Source organism: Salmo trutta, chromosome 22 (genome assembly GCF_901001165.1).
Source record: "Salmo trutta chromosome 22, fSalTru1.1, whole genome shotgun sequence".
NCBI lineage: Eukaryota > Metazoa > Chordata > Actinopteri > Salmoniformes > Salmonidae > Salmo > Salmo trutta.
Genome location: NC_042978.1, coordinates 577,756 through 597,768, shown reverse-complemented (window position 1 = coordinate 597,768; position 20,013 = coordinate 577,756). Strand labels below are relative to the sequence as shown.

The 20,013-nt window shown below is 44.3% G+C and overlaps 1 protein-coding gene and 1 long non-coding RNA gene across 4 annotated transcripts in view; one reads left to right on the top strand and one right to left on the bottom strand.

Annotated features, from left to right (window-relative positions):
• Positions 1 to 20,013, top strand: part of LOC115157920 (ephrin type-B receptor 3) — a 117,104-nt gene that overhangs the window by 27,338 nt on the left and 69,753 nt on the right. Inside the window, exon 1 of one of the 2 annotated variants that reach the window (XM_029706258.1) lies at positions 16,658 to 16,683. The exons of the other annotated variant lie outside the window; for it this stretch is intronic. Within the exon in view, the coding sequence (XP_029562118.1) occupies positions 16,665 to 16,683 (19 nt within the window). The 5' untranslated portion in view covers positions 16,658 to 16,664. Of the gene's footprint in view, positions 1 to 16,657; positions 16,684 to 20,013 lie in introns of those variants that run through there. 2 annotated transcript variants of the gene reach the window in all.
• LOC115157922 (uncharacterized) lies at positions 12,920 to 16,395 on the bottom strand. Of its 2 annotated transcripts, none has more exons than XR_003868581.1 (2): positions 16,119 to 16,395; positions 12,920 to 13,079 (listed from the first exon to the last, which is right to left on the bottom strand). It is a non-coding gene; the product is annotated as an uncharacterized LOC115157922 (long non-coding RNA). The 2 variants fall into 2 exon arrangements; XR_003868582.1 differs by lacking the exon at positions 16,119 to 16,395 and adding an exon at positions 15,010 to 15,725.

Here is a 20,013-nt window from a genome sequence, read left to right as displayed (position 1 = left end):
ACGCACCACTGACTTGGTGCGGGGAGCAGGGACGGGCCGGACAGGACTGGGGACACGCACCACTAACCTGGTGCGGGGAGCAGGAACGGGCCGGACAGGACTGGGGACATGCACCACTAACCTGGTGCGGGGAGCAGGGACGGGCCGGACAGGACTGGGGACACGCACCACTGACTTGGTGCGGGGAGCAGGGACGGGCCGGACAGGACTGGGGACACGCACCACTAACCTGGTGCGGGGAGCAGGAACGGGCCGGACAGGACTGTGGACACGCACCGTGGGCTTGGTGCGGGGAGCAGGGACGGGCCAGACAGGACTGTGAACACGTATAGGTGACCTGTAGCGTGGAGCTGGTTTAGCCACTCGTCCCGGCTGGATTCCCATCTTAGCACGGCATGTGCTGGGTCTGTCCACCGGACGCACTGGGCTGTGCGGGCGCACTGGCGACACAGTGCGCAACTCCGCATACCAGGGCTCCTCCTCCAGATCTTCCCTCTGCAGGTCCTCAATCAACTGCCTCATCCTCGTCTCTTCCTCCGCCGTCATCCCCCACGAGAGCAGTGGTCTGGGCTCTTCCTCTGCCCTACCGGACCACCCCATTAGCCCCCCCCCAAAATTTTCTTGGGGCTGTTTTCCGGGCCTCCTCGACCGCCGCCTGCGACTCCGTCTACCGGCTGGCTTTTCCTCCTCGACCTGGGAGTCCGTCCGCCAGGGTCCTTTCCCCGACATGATCTCCTCCCAGGTCCAGAACTCCTTTCCCTCGCGAGCCCATCTCTCGCGCTCCTTTTCCTCCCGCTGCTTGGTCCTGGTTCGGTGGGGAATTCTGTAACGTTCGTCGTTATAGAGGGACCAAGGCGCAGCGGAGGTTTGGTTCATCATCATTTTTATTAGAACGGTGAACCAGCAAAACAATTAACGATACCATGAACGAACAGCTTCACAGGCTACGAATAGCAATGCAAATACAATTCCCCACGAACAGCGTGGGGGAAAATGAACTTAAATGAGATCCCAATCAGAGACAACTAGCGACAGCTGTCTCTGATTGGGAAGACAGAAACCAACATAGAAATACTCCCCAATAGAGCCAACACAAGGCTCCAACGCAAAACAGAAAACAAACACAGGAAAACCACCCAACATAAACCACCCTGACCCAAAACACCTGAGTTCACCCGGTCAGGGCGTGACAGTGTTGTATGAGACCTTTAGTTTCTTGGCAATTTCTCGCCTCTTCACTGCTGTGCTAACAAATTGCAAAAGGGTTTTCTAATGATCTTTTGCTTATCAATTGCTGATAATGGGGCTCTGTATGCCTATGTCGATATTTCATAAAAAATCTGCCGTTTTCAGCTACAATAGTAATTTACAACATTAACAATGTCTACACTGTATTTCTGATCAATTTGATGTTATTTTAATGGACAAAAACATGTGCTTTTCTTTCAAAAACAAGGACATTTTTAAGTGACCCCAAACTTTTGAATGGTAGTGTATATTTTTAAAACAGGACAAATCTGAGGGAGAACGTGGGGCATGACGCCTCTGCACATCATCACCTGTTTGACTGCTATAATGCTTCAGCTCGGTTATTCTGGCATGTTGATGGTGTGGTCTCCAGATGACACATACTTGCAGGCACACCACAGGAGGCTGCTGAGGGGACAGCTCTTTATAATGGCTGGAACAGAGTAAATTGAATGGCATCAAACACATGGAAACCAGAGCATGTGTGTGGCATCTGGAGGCTTCACCATAAACATGCCAGAGAATGAGCATGCACAATTTGACGAGCATGAAGCGAGATTCGCAAAGGCTGGAGCGTCGGCCTTCTCGCCCAATCCAATTTTGCTCCAGTAGCGCTCCAGTTACGCTCACTTCACCACTTCAGGGCATGCCCGGCTCATCATTCATTTGTAGTCTAGTTGTGTGCTGTTATAGCCCCTTGCTTTAGCTACTGTCATGTAGTTTGCTAAATATTATCATAAAGAAACTGATAAAACACACAGGTGCTAAATCAAGGTGACTTACAAAGATGAGGACCAAGAGCAAGAGAGGGAGTGTGGTGATGTAGTGTCAACAACTTGAGAATCATTGTGGAATCTGAAAAGAGGCATGATGGTGTACTTACTATGTGCACACGCTAAACGAAAAGAACAAGGTGGGTAGATAACTAAGTGTGTATTTATAAACTAAAAATGATAAACTTTTAGTTTATTTTTGTTCTATTATTTATACAATAGGCCATCATTGATTTTGTCCCAATAAGCCTGGAATATTCCCACGTTCAAGGAGCTTTCCGTTTTGTTTGGGTTATTTAGCTTAAAAACTTTAGGCCTACCTATAGAAAAATAAAAATAATAAATTCTGCATCTCTGCCCAGCCTGGCAGAAAGGGTGTTTAGCATCCCCAGTGACTCTGCCCGTGTGGAAAGGATATTCTCTCCAGGCACCATCACATTTGTATTTCATTCTAAGTAAATCACAGCCTCTATGCGCAATTTATAGACTATAATGATTTAATACAACGAAATGTTGTTTAAATGCTGAACACTTTATGTCCCTTTTTGTTCCTTCTTAGGCTCCCTTTCTGACCTATTTAGAGTGTTTTTATGATGTTTAATATAACATGTAGCCTATTTGAAATGATGTGCGCTTCTTACATTCACCTTGTCATGTTTATTCAAATACTTTTCATTCAAAACCATATGGTTTGGGAGTCACAAAATAAATGGGTGTTGGTTAAATTGGGATTTTAATAAAGGGAGCGAATTTGGAGCGGCAGTTTTTATTTCTGTGAGCACTGAGTGGTTTTTAGTGGAGCGGTTGGAAAGTACATGGAGCACCGGAGCGGTGCCCAAGCACCTCTCCATGAGCGATGAGCGGGATTTCCAACCGCTCAACTCCACTCACCTACACTCACATGCTCTGATGGAAATCATGTGTTGGATGTATTTGATATCATTCTACTGATTCGGCTTCAGCCATTACCAAGAGCCCGTCTCCCCAATTAAGGTGCCACCAACCTCCTGTGATGTACAAACACACACACACACAAACTGGACACACACACACTCCACACTTAACTCAATCCAATCCTGCCCAGGCTGTGTGCATCTGTCTATCAGCACATAAATCAATGGGGCCTTGCGACCTGGGCTTCTGTGGGGGAGTACCAGTTGTACCCTTCTTACTAACCACCAGCTTTAGTTACACATCAATGATGGGTGAATAATACATTAGCCAGCATGGCCTATATGTTCCTTCTACTGCTGAAAGGAAGAGAAGGGAAGAAAAAGCGAGAGAGATAAGGAAAAAGAGTGGGAGAGCGGGGGGAGCGAGAAGGGGGGAGAAGTAGAGGGAGACATCTCCAGCATCTGCCCCCTCTTCTTTTATGTCCAACCCAGGAGATCCCTCCCTGCTTTGCAACCTGTTTGCCTACAGTATGTCCCCGCTTAATTCAGATTTAAATATGGTATGGGACCATACTGTATGGAAGATTCATGTCCCAGCTAAACAACAACACCAGTCCTTGGATATATGAGAAGTGGAGTGATGCATACATCAACTCTGGTTCAGTAGACTCACTTGATCTGAGGGAAGTTGCTGGCAGTGTTCTCTTGTTGTGGGTCAACAGTTACAAGTGACACCCATCCACCTCAGTTTTAATGGCTGAGTGCAAATTGTACAAACAGTGTTCCAGTCAGCTAGATTGTGACTGACTGCCTTGACACAACAGCAAAATAGATTATGAGAGCTTGGGTAAGCTCTCATAACCTATATAAGGTTATATCTGCATTTTTGTAAACATTTTGTTCGCCTTGTTCTGTTCAATGTCCTCTACCTATATAGTACTCTAAATACCCCAATTCATGTTGTGATGTTCAAAAGAATACAAGATAAGAATGTCTGACACCATTCAAACCAATGAGGTTCGGAACTTGAAAGCCAATTATCTCACAATCATCTTTTTGCAGATAGAACCTTATAGTCCCAAGCTCTCGATTAGTTAGGAGCCCAGACAGACAGACAAACACAGACAGACTGTCCTGTACTCCCTGTTCACCCACGACTGCATGGCCAGGCACGACTCCAAAACCATCATTAAGTTTGCAGACGACACAACAGTGGTTGGCCTGATCACCGACAGCGACCAGACAGCCTATAGGGAGGAGGTCAGAGAACTGGCCGGGTGGTGCCAGAATAACAACCTATCCCTCAACCAAGACTAAGGAGATGATTGTGGACTACAGGAAAAGGAGGACCGAGCACGCCCCCATTCTCATTGACGGGGCTGTAGTGGAGCAGGTTGAGAGCTTCAAGTTCCTTGGTATCCACATCAACAACAAACTACAATGGTCCAAACACACCGTTGTGAAGAGGGCACGACAAAGCCTATTCCCCCTCAGGAAACTAAAAAGATTTGGCATGGGTCCTGAGATCCTCAAAAGGTTCTACAGCTGCAACATTGAGAGCATCCTGACTGGTTGCATCACTGCCTGGTACGGCAATTGCTCTGTCTCTGACCGCAAGGCACTACAGAGGATAGTGCGTACGGCCCAGTACATCCCTGGGGCTAAGCTGCCTGCCATCCAGGACCTCTACACCAGGCGGTGTCAGAGGAAGGACCTAAAAATTGTCAAAGAACCCAGCCACCCCAGTCATAGACCGTTCTCTCTACTACCGCATGGCAAGCCTAGGACAAAAAGGCTTCTCAACAGGTAATCAAATGGCTACCCGGACTATTTGCATTGTGTGCCCCCCCCCCAAACCCCCCAACCCCTCTTTTTACGCTGCTGCTACTCTCTGTTTATCATATATGCATAGTCACTTTAACTATACATTCATGTACGTACTACCTCAATTGGGCCGACCAACCAGTGCTCCCGCACATTGGCTAACCGGGCTATCTGCATTGTGTCCCACCCACCACCTGCCAACCCCTCTTTTACGCTACTGCTACTCTCTGTTCATCATATATGCATAGTCACTTTAACCATATCTACATGTACATACTACCTCAATCAGCCTGACTAACCGGTGTCTGTATGTAGCCTCGCTACTTTTATAGCCTCGCTACTGTATATAGCCTGTCTTTTTACTGTTTTATTTATTGACCTACCTATTGTTCACCTAATACCTTTTCTGCGCTATTGGTTAGAGTCTGTAAGTAAGCATTTCACTGTAAGGTCTACACCTGTTGTATTCGGCGCACGTGACAAATAAACTTTGATTTGAGACAGACAGACAGAATGCCAGACAGAATGCCAGACAGACAGACAGAATGCCTGACAGACAGACAGAATGCATGACAGACAGACAGAATGCATGACAGACAGACAGAATGCCTGACTGACAGAATACCTGACAGACAGACATGATGCCAGACAGACAGACAGACAGACAGACAGACAGACAGACAGACAGACAGACAGACAGACAGACAGACAGACAGACAGACAGACAGACAGACAGACAGACAGACAGACAGACAGACAGACAGACAGACATTCCACGCAAACACAGCCAAGTTCTCTCAACGGATACAGAGAAAGATTTGAGTCAGTGTGTCTGGTCTGGCTCCCTAAGTGCTGTGTGATTTATTCGTCCTCATTTGCTGTCACGGGCCCCTAGCTATCTCTGTGTCGTGGCGATGCACCAGAGCGATTTAACTTAAACATTACAGTGATCGTTCCAAATGCATCGGTATTTACGAGCAAACTTTTTAAGAGTGTTTCTCAAACAAGCACATAGAGAGAACGTTCACTAAGTGTGTCTTTAGACAATGTGTCGATACTGATAAGATCAAAAGGATATTGCACACTGCTCTCGGATCAGCTTTCTCCATTCAAATGTACATGAGAATTACTCCACAATATTGACGACGGATCAGCTCCTAGAGAGATATTACCACCTATGGCTGCAAGTAGGCTATTGAGGTGGCTTATTTTGCTTACCCAATAATAATGCACTAAATCACAGATTGTGGCACATTATTGCGCACATGTTGTCACACATCATGAAATACATTGAGGCAGAAAATTACAGACAGTAGCCTAGTCGCAAAATAGAACTCTATTGATTGCACATGTCATTGATTTCAATATGATTAAAATAGCCTATATATGACCATGCAGCCTATGTATCTTTTAATGCAGTTATCAACATTTTCATTTGAAGCATAATTGTGTCCTTTAATTGTTTGAAACAATTGGAAATACTTTGGCAAATTTGTATTTGTAGTTATCGGACATCACAGTCAGAGAGACACCTAGCCTGAATATCTTGATTTTATTTTTAATGGTGATTTTCTCTGAAGTAAGTGACGTGGAAGGGCAAAAAAGCATCTAACAATGCACTTTGGCTGCTCTACGAGTGGTCTGGATCACTCGTAGATGTGCAAAGGTTTTTAGGAGCCACGTTACTAATGAAAATACATTGTAAGATGGTTCTAATGATGATCTTAACGCAATGAAGGCTCTGTAAAGGAGGCCCAGACCAGATAGAGAGTAGAGACTGAAAACACAGTTCTGGGATCAGGGATAGGGGACTCAGGTATGGCAAAACTGCACTGCAAAGTCATCTGGGAAGGTTGGGCACAAATGTACATGGTATGGTTCGTTCTCTCTCTCTCCCTGCCTCCCCTCTCTCCATGTTCCTCTCATTATCTCCCTCTATCTCTCTCCCTCTCTTTGTCTTTCTCTTTCCCTCTTTCTCCTTGTCCCTCTCTCCCTCTCTGGGTTTCTGGCACTTTAGCGATGGGCCTCAGAGCTAAAGAGGCAAAGCCCATTCGGAAAGGTCTAACGAGTCAAGTTATTATAGCAGCCAAGTGTGAGATTAATTAACTGAGTGGCGATTAGGAATAGAGCAGACAAGATCTCCTAAAAGTAACGCTGGGGAGTGCTAGAAACAAATCAACGTGATTTATCTCGCAGAGCCATTTGGGAGAAGAAAAACAAAATAAGCATACATAATAATGATCTTCCCTCCTCTGAAAGTTAATGATGCCAAATGGCAAATACATTCTTTTGGCCAACGAAAAGTCCTCAAAAAGGCGGAAATAAATATATAAATCCCTCATAATTAACCCGCAGCTGTTTGTCATCATAGGCCATTGAGTATATAAAAAAAATTACGAACGTAGAGAGAGAGATAGACCATGGGCATAGGCCCAACTGAAAGGGAGGGAAGGGGGGGTTGAATCTCAGGTTGGTTAGCTGGCTATACACCCCAAGGGAGGACCTAAGAGAGAGAGAGAGAGAGAGAGAGAGAGAGAGAGAGGGAGGAGTGCCATGCGTGGAGGAGAGAGAAGGAGGGAGAGGCAGGGGAGGGAGAGGCAGAAAGGGAGAAGAGGAAAGGAGATGCCAGGAACCCTGCTTAGGTTTGTTTAATCAAACCAAGTTGTGTGCGTGTCATGTGTCTGTAACACAAATTCTGTAGAGCATGTGGTGTATGCCTCTAAATGTGTGTGTGTGTGTGTGTATGGTTACCTGTGTGTATGTGTGTGCCTGCCTGTGCGTGTCAGCCTCCTTAGCCGACTGTGTGTATGCGTGCACATAGGTGTGAATGTATGTGTGTGCGTGTGTTTCAGAGCATGTGTCAGCAGCCAGCAACACAGCCCTAAAGCCTTGACCCAGCTGGCTGCGTTCCTTCCTCTAACTGCCCTAACCTTGCTTTTGTGCTCCTGACCTGAATGGGTAATGAGTGAGCAGGTAAACACGAGCCCTCTCTCACATTTAATTCTATAAATGTTGCACCCGAGAAGGGACTTCTGTTCTGTGACTGAGTGACTCTCTTGCAATGCGTGAGCCTAAAACCTGGCTGATTTTCTCTCTCTCTCTGTCTCCCTCTCTCTCTGTCTCTCTCTCTCTCTCTCTTTCTTTCTTTCTTTCTTTCTTTCTTTCTTTCTTTAATGATCTTAACGTGAGAACCGCCTGTCGAGCTCTGGCTAGCTAGCTCACACTGAGGCTATCGCCTCCCCTGGAGCTCATTAGCAGCCTGTTTGAAAAAGAAAGGGATAGAAATACAGAGGAAAAAACATGTATAATTACTCATCTATTACACTGTGGTGAAGCTGGACCTATTAGGATTGATTTTTTCTTCTTCCCTATCCCAGGTACATGAGGACATACCTCGGAAATTAACATCGTTCACGGGTGAGAATTGACTCAAACATTTGCTGGCACGTCTTAATAAATCAACTTCAGTTACTCGGATAGTCTCATTGTTCCTCCTTAAAAGCTTGAGAGCCCATGCATTTCACATTCTGGTCTTTTCTTGTTTTGTTTATGTTACTCAAGAGGGACGCCAAACCAGAGGAAAAATAAAATAAAAACATGTTAAAACCTCAAGGGTTTTGAACTGTCCATGGTATATTTTTTCGACCATTATAAAGTAATTGAAAGCCACTGGTATGTGGAAAATGTGCAACCACCACATCACGGCTGTCCACTGCAGATAACCAGCTGTTCAAAGAAATGTTGAAGCAGCGATCGCTAATTAGATTGAACACAATCATTACACAGTACTTTACAAGTGGACTGTAAAGACTGTAAGACAATCCGATATGTTGGCATGATGGCTATATCAAAAGCTGATACTCATAACGGCAGTTATAAAGATAGACTCGATATCTATTCATACAGAACAGTTAAGCTGGAAGTTAAGCCCTCTTTTTAATTTAGAGTCAGTCCCCATTAGAGACTCACTGCTTTTCTTTTATACCCGGACCAGCTTCCGGAATTTTCTGTGTTAAGCTACACAGAGGACAAGCAGGATTTTGTCATTGTGTGGACAAGCCTGTATCGGTGTGTGTTTGTATGTGTGTTTGTGTGTTTGACTGTGTGCGAGCGTGTATAAATTGGGGCATGTACTGTATCAGGGATGGCCGTCATCTATGTGTGGGTACGAGTGTGTATGTGCACGGTGGTTCACATTCTCATGTGATAGCGGCACACTGTTTGTTGTGCAAGTTGCTGACTCACAAACCAGGTGGAACCTCACATTAGCATGGGAAGTAACCTTCACAGACAGTGCATGTCAGACTATGTCCCAGGTTCTCCCTGCGCAAGCAGAAGGATGGTATGTGTGTGTGCATGCATGTCCAGTGTCTGCATGAGTGTGTTCTTGAGGGACTGCCATACATATGAGAGAGAAAGCTTCAAGTTTTTCGGCGTAGACATCACTGACGATCTGAAATGGTCCACCCATACAGACAGCGTGGTGAAAAAGGCGCAACAGTACCTCTTCAACATCAGGAGGCTGAAGAAAATTGTCTTCGCCCATAAGACCCTCACAAACTTTACAGATGCATAATTGAGAGCATCCTGTCAGGCTGCATCACCGTCTGGTATGGCAACTGCACCGCCCGCAACCGCAGGGCTCTCCAGAGGGTGGTGCGGTCTGCCCAACGCATCACCGGGGGCACACTGCCTGCCCTCCAGGACACCTACAGCACCCGATGTCACAGGAAGGCCATAAAGATCATCAAATACACCAACCACCCGAGCCATGGCTTGTTCACCCCGCTATCATCCAGAAGGCGAGGTCAGTACAGGTGCATCAAAGCTGTGACCGAGAGACTGAAAAACAGCTTCTATCTCAAGGCCATCAGATTGTTAAATAGCCATCACTAGCTGGCTACCACCCGGTAACTCAAACCTGCACCTTAGAGGCTGTTGTCCTATATTCATAGACATGGAATCACTGGTCACTTTAATAATGGAACACTAGTCAATTTAATAATGTTTACATACTGCTTTACTCATTTCATATGTATATACAGTATTCTATTCTACTGTAAGTTACTCTATGCCACTCTGACATTGTTCGTCCTAATATTTATATATTTCTTAATTCCATTATTTTACTTTTGCATTTGTGTGTATTGTTGTGAATTTTTAAATTTTACTGCACTTTTGGAGCTAGGAACACAAGCATTTTGCTACACCCGCAATAACATCAGCTAAATATGTATATTTGACCAATAACATTTGATTTGAATTGATTTAAGAGGGAGACAAGCCACGGGCAATGCAACCACACAGAGAGTCTGTGTTCCCCATTCCCCTAGGATAGCCGTGGTGCAATCTGCTATCATATTTTCATATATTTTGTCTGGGACCCATCCGGGCTAACTGTTAATACTGCTGCTGTAGTCAATATAATGAATGTTTTGCCGGGTAAGCAGAGTTTTTTTTATTTAACCTTTAACCTTTATTTATTTATTCAGTCAAGAACAAATGCTAATTTACAATGACGGTCTACCAAAAGGCTTCCAGTGGGGACGGGGGCTGGAATTAAAAATGTAGGACATAACACACATCACGACAAGTGAAACACCACAACACTACATACAGAGAGACCTAAGACACCAACACAGCATGGCAGCAACACGTGACAACACAGCATGGTAGCAACACAACATGATAACAACATGGTAGCAACACAACATGGCAGCAGCACATGGTAGCAAAACATGCTACAAACATTATTGGGCACAGACAACAGCACAAGAACATACAGACAAGTATACAGTGAGGGAAAAAAGTATTTGATCCCCTGCTGATTTTGTACGTTTGCCCACTGACAAAGAAATGATCAGTCTATAATTTTAATGGTAGGTTTATTTGAACAGTGAGAGACAGAATAACAACAAAAAATCCAGAAAAAAGCATGTCAAAAATTTTATAAATTGATTTGCATTTTGCATTTTAAAGACCACTTCTCAGTTCCTATGTTTCCTGACTGATGTTTTGGTCACTTTTGAATGCTGGCGGTGCTTTCACTCTAGTGGTAGCATGAGACGGAGTCTACAACCCACACAAGTGGCTCAGGTAGTGCAGCTCATCCAGGATGGCACATCAATGCGAGCTGTGGCAAGAAGGTTTGCTGTGTCTGTCAGCGTAGTGTCCAGAGCATGGAGGCGCTACCAGGAGACAGGCCAGTACATCAGGAGACGTGGAGGAGGCCGTAGGAGGGCAACAACCCAGCAGCAGGACCGCTACCTCCGCCTTTGTGCAAGGAGGAGCAGGAGGAGCACTGCCAGAGCCCTGCAAAATGACCTCCAGCAGGCCACAAATGTGCATGTGTCTGCTCAAACGGTCAGAAACAGACTCCATGAGGGTGGTATGAGGGCCCGACGTCCACAGGTGGGGGTTGTGCTTACAGCCCAACACCGTGCAGGACGTTTGGCATTTGCCAGAGAAATAAAAAAGTATTGAATGTTGAATGTATACACACACATATTTCATGCATCCATATACACAGACAGACAGACAGACAGACAGACAGACAGACAGACAGACAGACAGACAGACAGACAGAACTAGCTGAGGCCTCATATATATTCCTGTCCACACTTCCTCATATGGCTCTTATCAGGGCTTGTTAACGGCGAGCAGCTTTGCTCATTAGCTAGATCTACTGAGGATTCATCAGAAGCCGTTTGGGCCAGACAAAGAAACAAATCAAAGCGTATCACTACGCCCTTATCTTATCCAATAAATTACTCCACCACCCTATTCCCCTTTCTGGAAATAGAATTCTAAAATAGTTTTGTAGGTTACTGAGAATTTTCAAGATTAAGCAATTTTTCTCAAACATTTTCATACAGACATAGCTCAAAAACAAAGAACAAATGACAATTACAAAATAACTTTCTCTTCTTTAATATGACACCACATTCATGTCAATAGGAATAACACTCATTGTGTTTTCCATTGTGTAAAGACACTCACTATTACGCACTCAAAATGAACAATGCATAATATATTATACTTATAAATATTGAACAAATAACCAAAAATGTGACCAGAGGACAATATTCAGAAATATTCAAAGGAGGCTATTTGATTGACAACTACACTTACTTCTGTAATGATGTAAAAATGCAAACAGCTATTCAGAGACTTGAAAATCTAGATAACCTTTCTCAATAACATGTAGTACAGACCAGGCCTCAAACAAAATGTAGAAATAGTAGCCTACTTTGACAACAATTCAGTTAATTCAATGAATGTATTAGATAGACAGACAACTACTGTTCAGAGACAATCCGAAAAGAAATACACAATTTCCCTATAAGATTTGTAGGACAAATTCTTATTTCACACTGTCACTTTAGTGTGTGTATTTAGCCTACAACATGTCATGGGACTTCTGGAAGCACAGCCCCATTCAGCAAAGTGGAATAGAACATGTAGAGCACACAAAGGGGGTTTCTACACAACTCCCACTCTCTGCCCTGCGTCCACTCCAGATGCACACCACACACCCTCTCTGCGCGCTTCAACCTACACCAGGTAGTGGTTTGAGTGACAACTCGGTGCAAACCTCCTCGTGCCACACTCTTGGCTCACCGCTTCCTGCCACTGTAGCCATCCCAAAGTGAATGCACAAGCTGCATTTTGAATACCTTCAGGGACCAATGCATGCAGTTTCCTGGAAGGGGCCTTTGCAGGGTCCCCCACACTAGTCTACTGATGCCGCCCTCAGGGTACTATACATAGGTAGCAATATGCCGCGCAACCGCTTTGAGAAGCTATGTAGGTACATGCAGTTTTCAGATCCAAATTCAACAAATGAGACAGACAAATTGCACAATGTAAGCTGTGTGGTACAAGGTGAGACTTAAGAATTTGTTCTTTTATCTGAATTTTTTTATTTACAATGACGGCCTACACTGGCCAAACCCGGATGACGCTGGAACGATTGTGCACCGCCCTAAGGGACTCACAAACACGGCCGGTTGTGATACAACCTGGAATCGAACCAGGGTGTCTGTAGTGATGCCTCAAGCACTGAGATGCAGTGCCTTGGACCGCTGCGTGACTCAGGAGCCCAAGACTTGGGGCAGACACATTCCATGGAAACGTAGGCTCCCATCACTGGTGTGCTCTCCCTCTTCCTCTTTCTGTTCCTCCTCCTCTACCTTTCAATGTTCCGATCACTCTCCTCTCGCTCCACTCCTCCCTCCTCACTCCACATCTCTATCCCACCAATCAACTCTAACTGGTCTTCCTCCCTGCCTTCTGCTACTGGGCCTTGAGTCTCCACATCACTTCCCTCACTTTCACTGACCTAGAGGAACAGAGTGACAGAGGGAGAAAGAGAGAGAGAGACACAGACACACAAACACACACACAGTACAGTTGAAGTCAGAAGTTTACAATCACTTAGGTTGGAGTCATTAAAACTCATTTTTCAACCACTTCACAATTTTCTTGTTAACAAACTATAGATTTCGCAAGTCGGTTAGGACATCTACTTTCTGCATGACACAAGTACTTTTTCCAACAGTTGTTTACAGACAGATTATTTCACTTACAATTCACTGTATCACAATTCCAGTGGGTCAGAAGTTTGCATACACTAAGTTGACTGTGCCTTTAAACAGCTTGGAAAATTCCAGAAAATGATGTCATGGCTTTAGAAGATTCTGATAGGCTAATTGACATCATTTGAGTCAATTGGAGGTGTACCTGTATTTCAAGGCTTACCTTCACACTCTCTGCCTCTTTGCTTGACATCATGTGAAAATCAAAAGAAATCAGCCAAGACTTCAGAAAAAAAATTGTAGACCTCCACAAGTCTGGTTCATCCTTGGGAGCAATTTCCAAACGCCTGAAGGTACAACGTCATCTGTACAAACAATAGTACGCAAGTATAAACACCATGGGACCATGCAGCCGTCATAATTCTCAGGAAGGAGACTCGTTCTGTCTCCTAGAGATGACTTCGGTGCGAGAAGTGCAACTTAATCCCAAAACAACAGCAAAGGACCTTGTGAAGGAGGAAAAACAGGTACAAAAGTATCTATATCCATAGTAAAATGAGTCCTATATCAACATAACCTGAAAGGCTGCTCAGCAAGGAAGACGCCACTGCTCCAAAACCACCCCCCCAAAAAAGCCAGACTATGGTTGGCAACTGCACATGGGGAGAAAGATCATACTTTTTGGAGAAATGTCCTCTGGTCTGATGAAACAAAAATATAACTGTTTTGCCATAATGACCATCGTTATGTTTGGAGGAAAAGGGGGAGGCTTGCAAGCCGAAGAACACCATCCCAACCGTGAAGCACGGGGGTGGCAGCATCATGTTGTGGGGGTGCTTTCCTGCAGGAGGGACTGGTACACTTCACAAAATAGATGGCATCATGAGGCAGGACAATGATGTGGATATATTGAAGCAACATCTCAAGACATCAGTCAGGAAGTGAAAGCTTGGTCGCAAATGGGTCTTTCAAGTGGACAATGACCCCAAGCATACCTCCAAACTTGTGGCAAAATGGCTTAAGGACAACAAAGTCAAGGTATTGGAGTGGCCATCACAAAGCTCTAACCTCAATCCCATAGAAAATTTGTGGGCAGAACTGAAAAAGTGTGTGCGAGCAAGGAGGCCTACAAATCTGACTCAGTTGCGCCAGCTCTGTCAGGAGGAATGGGCCAAAATTCACCCAACTTATTGTGGGAAGCTTGTGGAAGGCTACCCAAAACGTTTGACCCACGTTAAATAATTTAAAGGCAATGCTACCAAATACTAATTGAGTGTATGTAAACTTCTGACCCACTGGGAATGTGATGAAAGAAATAAAAACTGAAATAAATCATTCTCTCACTATTATTCTGGCATTTCACATTCTTAAAATAAAGTGGTGATCCTAACTGACCTAAGACAGGGAATTTTTACTAGGATGAAATGTCAGGAATTGTGAAAAACTGAGTTTAAATGTATTAGGCTAAGGTTTATGTAAACTTCCGACTTCAACTGTATGTGTTATTTCATAGTTTTGATGTTTTCACGATTATTCAGAAATGAGAAAATAGTAAAAATAAAGAAAAACCCTTGAATGAGTAGGTTTGTCCAAACTTTTGACTGGTATTGTATGTTTGTTAGACTGATGGGTATTCAGACATCATGGAGCACACAGAAAGACGTTCATAAATCTGCTCATAGATGACCAGCAGAGTTACATTATAACCGTAAAGGCTATATATGGTATACACACCTCAAGACCCATGGTTAGATGATTTAGTTAGCTGGTTGTCTTTGTAGGGAGGGAGTGAGACGATCAAGTGACAGCGTCGCTGAGCAAAGCACAATGTTGTCGCCTACACTCAACTCTCGTTTTCCTGCCTGACAGACAACTACAGAGTTAGTTAATTAGTTACAAAGCTGGGACAGTTTCCAAATGAATAGCACCGGTAAAAACAGGACAAAACAAGCAACTGGCTATTTAAACAAATTTCACAGCAACTGAATATCATTTGAGCTCCACTGTGTGGGCTTCTACCATAACACGACAGCTAAGCAAGCTGTCAAATAATTGGAAAACGAGGCAATATATAGCCTATGAATATCTGTAACTAGCAAACATGACAAACCATAACCTAAATTCAATAGATAAATATGAATTACTCTCATCTCTATTTCGTGTCTAGTTAGCTGGTTGTCTGTATGGCTAAAGTAGTGAAAGCAGTGAAATTGACAGCTTGACATTTCGCGAGCACAGGACACATTTACAGCCACACAACTTTTATAGCTAGCTATCCTGACAGCCAAACCTGACAGCCAAGCGTTGACGGCCGCTATGTGTATTAAAAGGTTAACTAAAGAGAGAAATGTTGTTTGGCGTAGGGGAATGGCTGTGGGGAATGGGTACCAAAGTCAGTGATGTTAAAATGGTATGGTAGAGAGGAGTCGAGGTATAAATAGGCAGGATTGAAAGCTGGGTAATGGCCAGTTTGATATTATGGAGCGTGCAGCACGTGGTTATTTTCAGTATCATGGAGGGCTTTTTATAGGATTTTGGAACGTGTACCTGAGAATGAGGGTGTGAGCTTGTCTGTCGCAATTATGGAGTAGTATGAATCAAACAAAATACAGGGGTAGTGGTTACTGTATGTTTAAATATGAATCATAATCCTGGTCTCGTAGCCTGAAGGTAGTGTGAGTTTATACTTCGCTCAACTAACAGCTGTACAGACACACACACACACACACATACACACTTGCAGATACACACACATTAACACACACACTTGTGGACACACACACACACAGCGCTCAGATCTCCATTTCCATATGCAGATGCTATGGGCAAGGGTAAACTCCTACCTTGGTTTTTTCAACCCAGGCAGTTGAGTCATCGCTGAGAATATCAGATTATAGAATCAAACAGACATACTGGCAGACGAAGACTACTTGAAAACAACTCCCACACCGATTTGAAGATTGATTGATGACTAGACAAAATACAACGCTGTGTTCATGTTTGCTGAAATGGCAAATGTGTGCAATTACTAGACTGAAGTAGTAAGACAAACATTATCTCTGAAGAAGTTTAAAAAAGTAAAGAAAAATGTTATGTTAATGAAGGATCCAGACAATATTTTAGCAATTTTACTTGGTTTTGAGAAACTTCCTCCACCCGCAATTGCTCGTTCCGCAGTATGGTGGCTACGGAAAAACGTGAACAAAGGCTCCAAAAAACCCAAATACTCCCTAAGAAACGACAAAGCACTCAGTAACATTGAACAACGTCATATTCCATTATGTGCGACTCGAGCGGTTTCCCCTACCAGCTGTGCGGGCTACACGGAGAAGCAGCACGAGCTACATGGAGAAGCAGCACAGCTGGTAGGGGAAACTGCAGATCGAGCAATGAGGAAGTCTACAGCAGGTAGGAATAGTTTCTCAAAACAAAGTGAAATCACAAAAGAAGTGTCTGGACCCTTCGATAACATGCCATTTACATCAAAATAGAAATTTGATGAAAAAAATGGTGAACTCATCTTTTAAGATCTGGTCCAGTGGAAAGAACTCTTGTTTTTTTTAAGAGAGAAAGTTTTATCCCAAGTCTCTCAGAAATCCGAGCCAATGTGTGATTTCCTGTAAGTAGAGCCCAATACATGGCGGATCTAGATGATTTGAAATCACATGGTCTGAATGTCATAAATCAGTTTAGGGTTGAGGATGACTACATCGCAGAGCGGGGGGGGGGGGAGTTTCGGTGGGTGTGTGTGCTTGCGCAGCCCTACAGCGTAACGTCATACGGTGAAACATGGCCATAAAAGCAGTTAGTCTTCTCTTAGACATGTTAGCCTCTCCTTAGACAAGACCTGAACACTATCATTAAAGTCCCGTCATCATACAGTCAGCATCAGCAGTACTGCCCCCCCCCCCCCCCCCCCCCCCCACACACACACACACACACACACACACACACACACACACACACACCTGGTTTGCAGACAGACTCCCTAGGGGCTACCTGTTCGTCAGATCCTCTCTGCTCTCTAATTACAGGCCGTAGTGAAAGAATAGGGGGAGTGTGGAGAGGGGGGCTGAGAGAGAGAGAGAGAAAGAATGGCAGAAAAGACAAAAGAGACCATTCCACTGGCAATACAGGAACTAGTACAGACTTCATGAGCTCTTGAAAGCACCCACGCACGCACACACAAACTCACGCACGCACGCGCACACATACCACAAAAATCCACACACCAACAGAGGAATATTGTGCTTGAGTCAGCCTTTCCCTTCTCAGCTGTTTCAGTTTGAGAATAAGCCCATGTCTGAGACTACTGCACCAATGTGATCAAATCACCAGTCTTCATTTTAACTCCCAGTGGCCACTGCTCCTCTGATGCCTACGTGAACTCAGACCCCCATTCATTCCCTACACTCCCTTTGACGCGACAAACAAAACACGAAGGCCTTTGCTTCTATCCCCTGTTTTCTACTTTACCATTGCCATCGCTGTCTAGGCTGCCATAGAAATTAAATGTACTAATCATATTTTACCATTTATTTAACGCTGCATAAAAATGGATAGCCAACCAAGCAATTACACTCCTAGGACATTATGTTATACAATACATGTATGTTTTGTTCAATCAAGTTCATATTTATATCCCAAACATGTCTGAGGAACCTTTAACACTATTAAGTCTGCAATCCATTTGATAAGCCAAGTAAATGAGGGGGCCAACAAACTGTTTTCTCTGAAGACTGTGTTCATTAGTGTAGCCCCGCAGTGAGAGAGCTCATTTGCCCAGCATTGACAGTGGAACCCTGTTAGTACACAGAGGCAAGCGCTCTGTGACAGCCATTGTGGCATGAGTGACAGCAAGTCGCGAGAGTGAGAGTAGGGGGGCTAGGGGCGAGGTGTCATGGGAGGTGGGGTGATTTGGGGGGAATAGTGGGGTTGGTAGAAGGGGGTCTTTTGAGGGAATTCCATAGAGGGCAACAAGGGGAACACCACAGCCACCTACATCGAGCCCGTCGACCAATTACCGAAGCAGGGGGGCTCAGCACAAAACGGGGGTCCCCTCCTAATCATGGCACTCTACCACGGTACAAAGGGAGAGAGGCTGCCTGCCCCATTCGAATTTAAATAGGATTTTTCCTCTCTCTCTCTATTTTCCTCTCTCTGCCGCACCCCTCTCCTCTTGGCTTGATAAAAGCAGCAGCAACAAAAGCAGCCTACAAAGCAATTAGGCTAATATAGCACTAATACGTTTAACGTTGGGGGTCCTCTGGTTATTGTTGACACATTTCACTGTTTTGTGGCTAAACAGAGCTGAAGTGTTTGGCGACAGTGCAGGCTTGGCCTTTGTTGAAGCAGAGTTGCCATGCGCCGGTGTGTTTCTCTGAAATGACACAACAAAGGCGCTCAGAAGAGAGAAAAACGATAATTAACTGGCGAAAGAGAAGGACTCGAGACAGAAACGCTGAAGTGTGTGTTCAACGGTGTTTGTTGAAAACAACCAAAAAATCATCAGAATTTTGCAGGCAGGCTAAACTGTGGTGTAGTTGCTGAAAATGTGCTAATTAGAGAATTTGCTAATTAGCTTCAGTGTAACTGAGCTAAAACAACATTTATCATTCAGGAAGTCACTGAAACACCAACAAATATCCATTGACATTCCCTACCAAATTAGAAAATATCTCCTCCCGTAACTGAACTGTTGAGGGGTCAACCGTAAAAAGAGGCTACTTGCAAAAAATAACAACAAAAAGTTGTAGGTACTAGCAACAGACTACTAGATAATCCCTCACCTGTCTTCTCTTCCTAGCCTGGGAGTTAGGTTTGGCCTATGAAACGAGCACACATTCTTCTGGGTCAATAATGGTGCTTTTGCCTCTCCCCCATTCCCTCTTCCCCTTTCTTCTTTTTTTGAGATGCCTGGTTGTTTGAACAAATAAATATTTGAAGAGGCTTGTAACCCTGTGTGTGTGTGTGTGTGTGTGTGTGTGTGTGTGTGTGTGTGTGTGTGTGTGTGTGTGTGTGTGTGTGTGTGTGTGTGTGTGTGTGTGTGTGTGTGTACACGGCCTGTATGTTAATATGTGTGCCTGCATATGTGTGTGTGTTTGTGTGTGTGTCTGATGTCTGTCTATGTCATGCATCCATGTTTCACGGTGTTTATATTCTCTATGTATGAACCAGGGTCAGTGAGTCATGTTTATATCATAGCTTTTGTGTCACTCCTCCTCCCCACCTCTCCCTCACTGTACACAGTGCTGATCTAGGTAGGGTAGAGCTAACCTACATTGTAAATAACACTTTTATTCAGCAATCCCCTATGACTCAGGGATCTTCCGCCCATCCCAGTACAGTATAGGTGGTTGGAAAGCATCTACCTCTGGCCAGACTTACTGTACCATCCATCATTACACAGTCAACAGAGCTAAAGCTTCACATACTGTATGAAGAGAGTAAATAAAGAGATAGAGAAAGAGATGTAGAGAGAGACAATGACAGAGAGAAAGAGAAATAAAGGGATATAAAGAAAGAGGTAGAGAGAGATGGATGGATTAAAAGCATAAGAGCATTAAAAGCATACATTTGCATGTCAGTTTGGCTGCTATCCCATTGCCAACGGCCCCAGTCTATGTAGTACACTGCTTTATGACACCGCCTTTTATAGCTTTACTCTATCAATGTTTTACCCTCTGTCTGACATCCTCAAGCTTTACTCTCTCTGATTGTGGTGTCCCATAGTAAAAC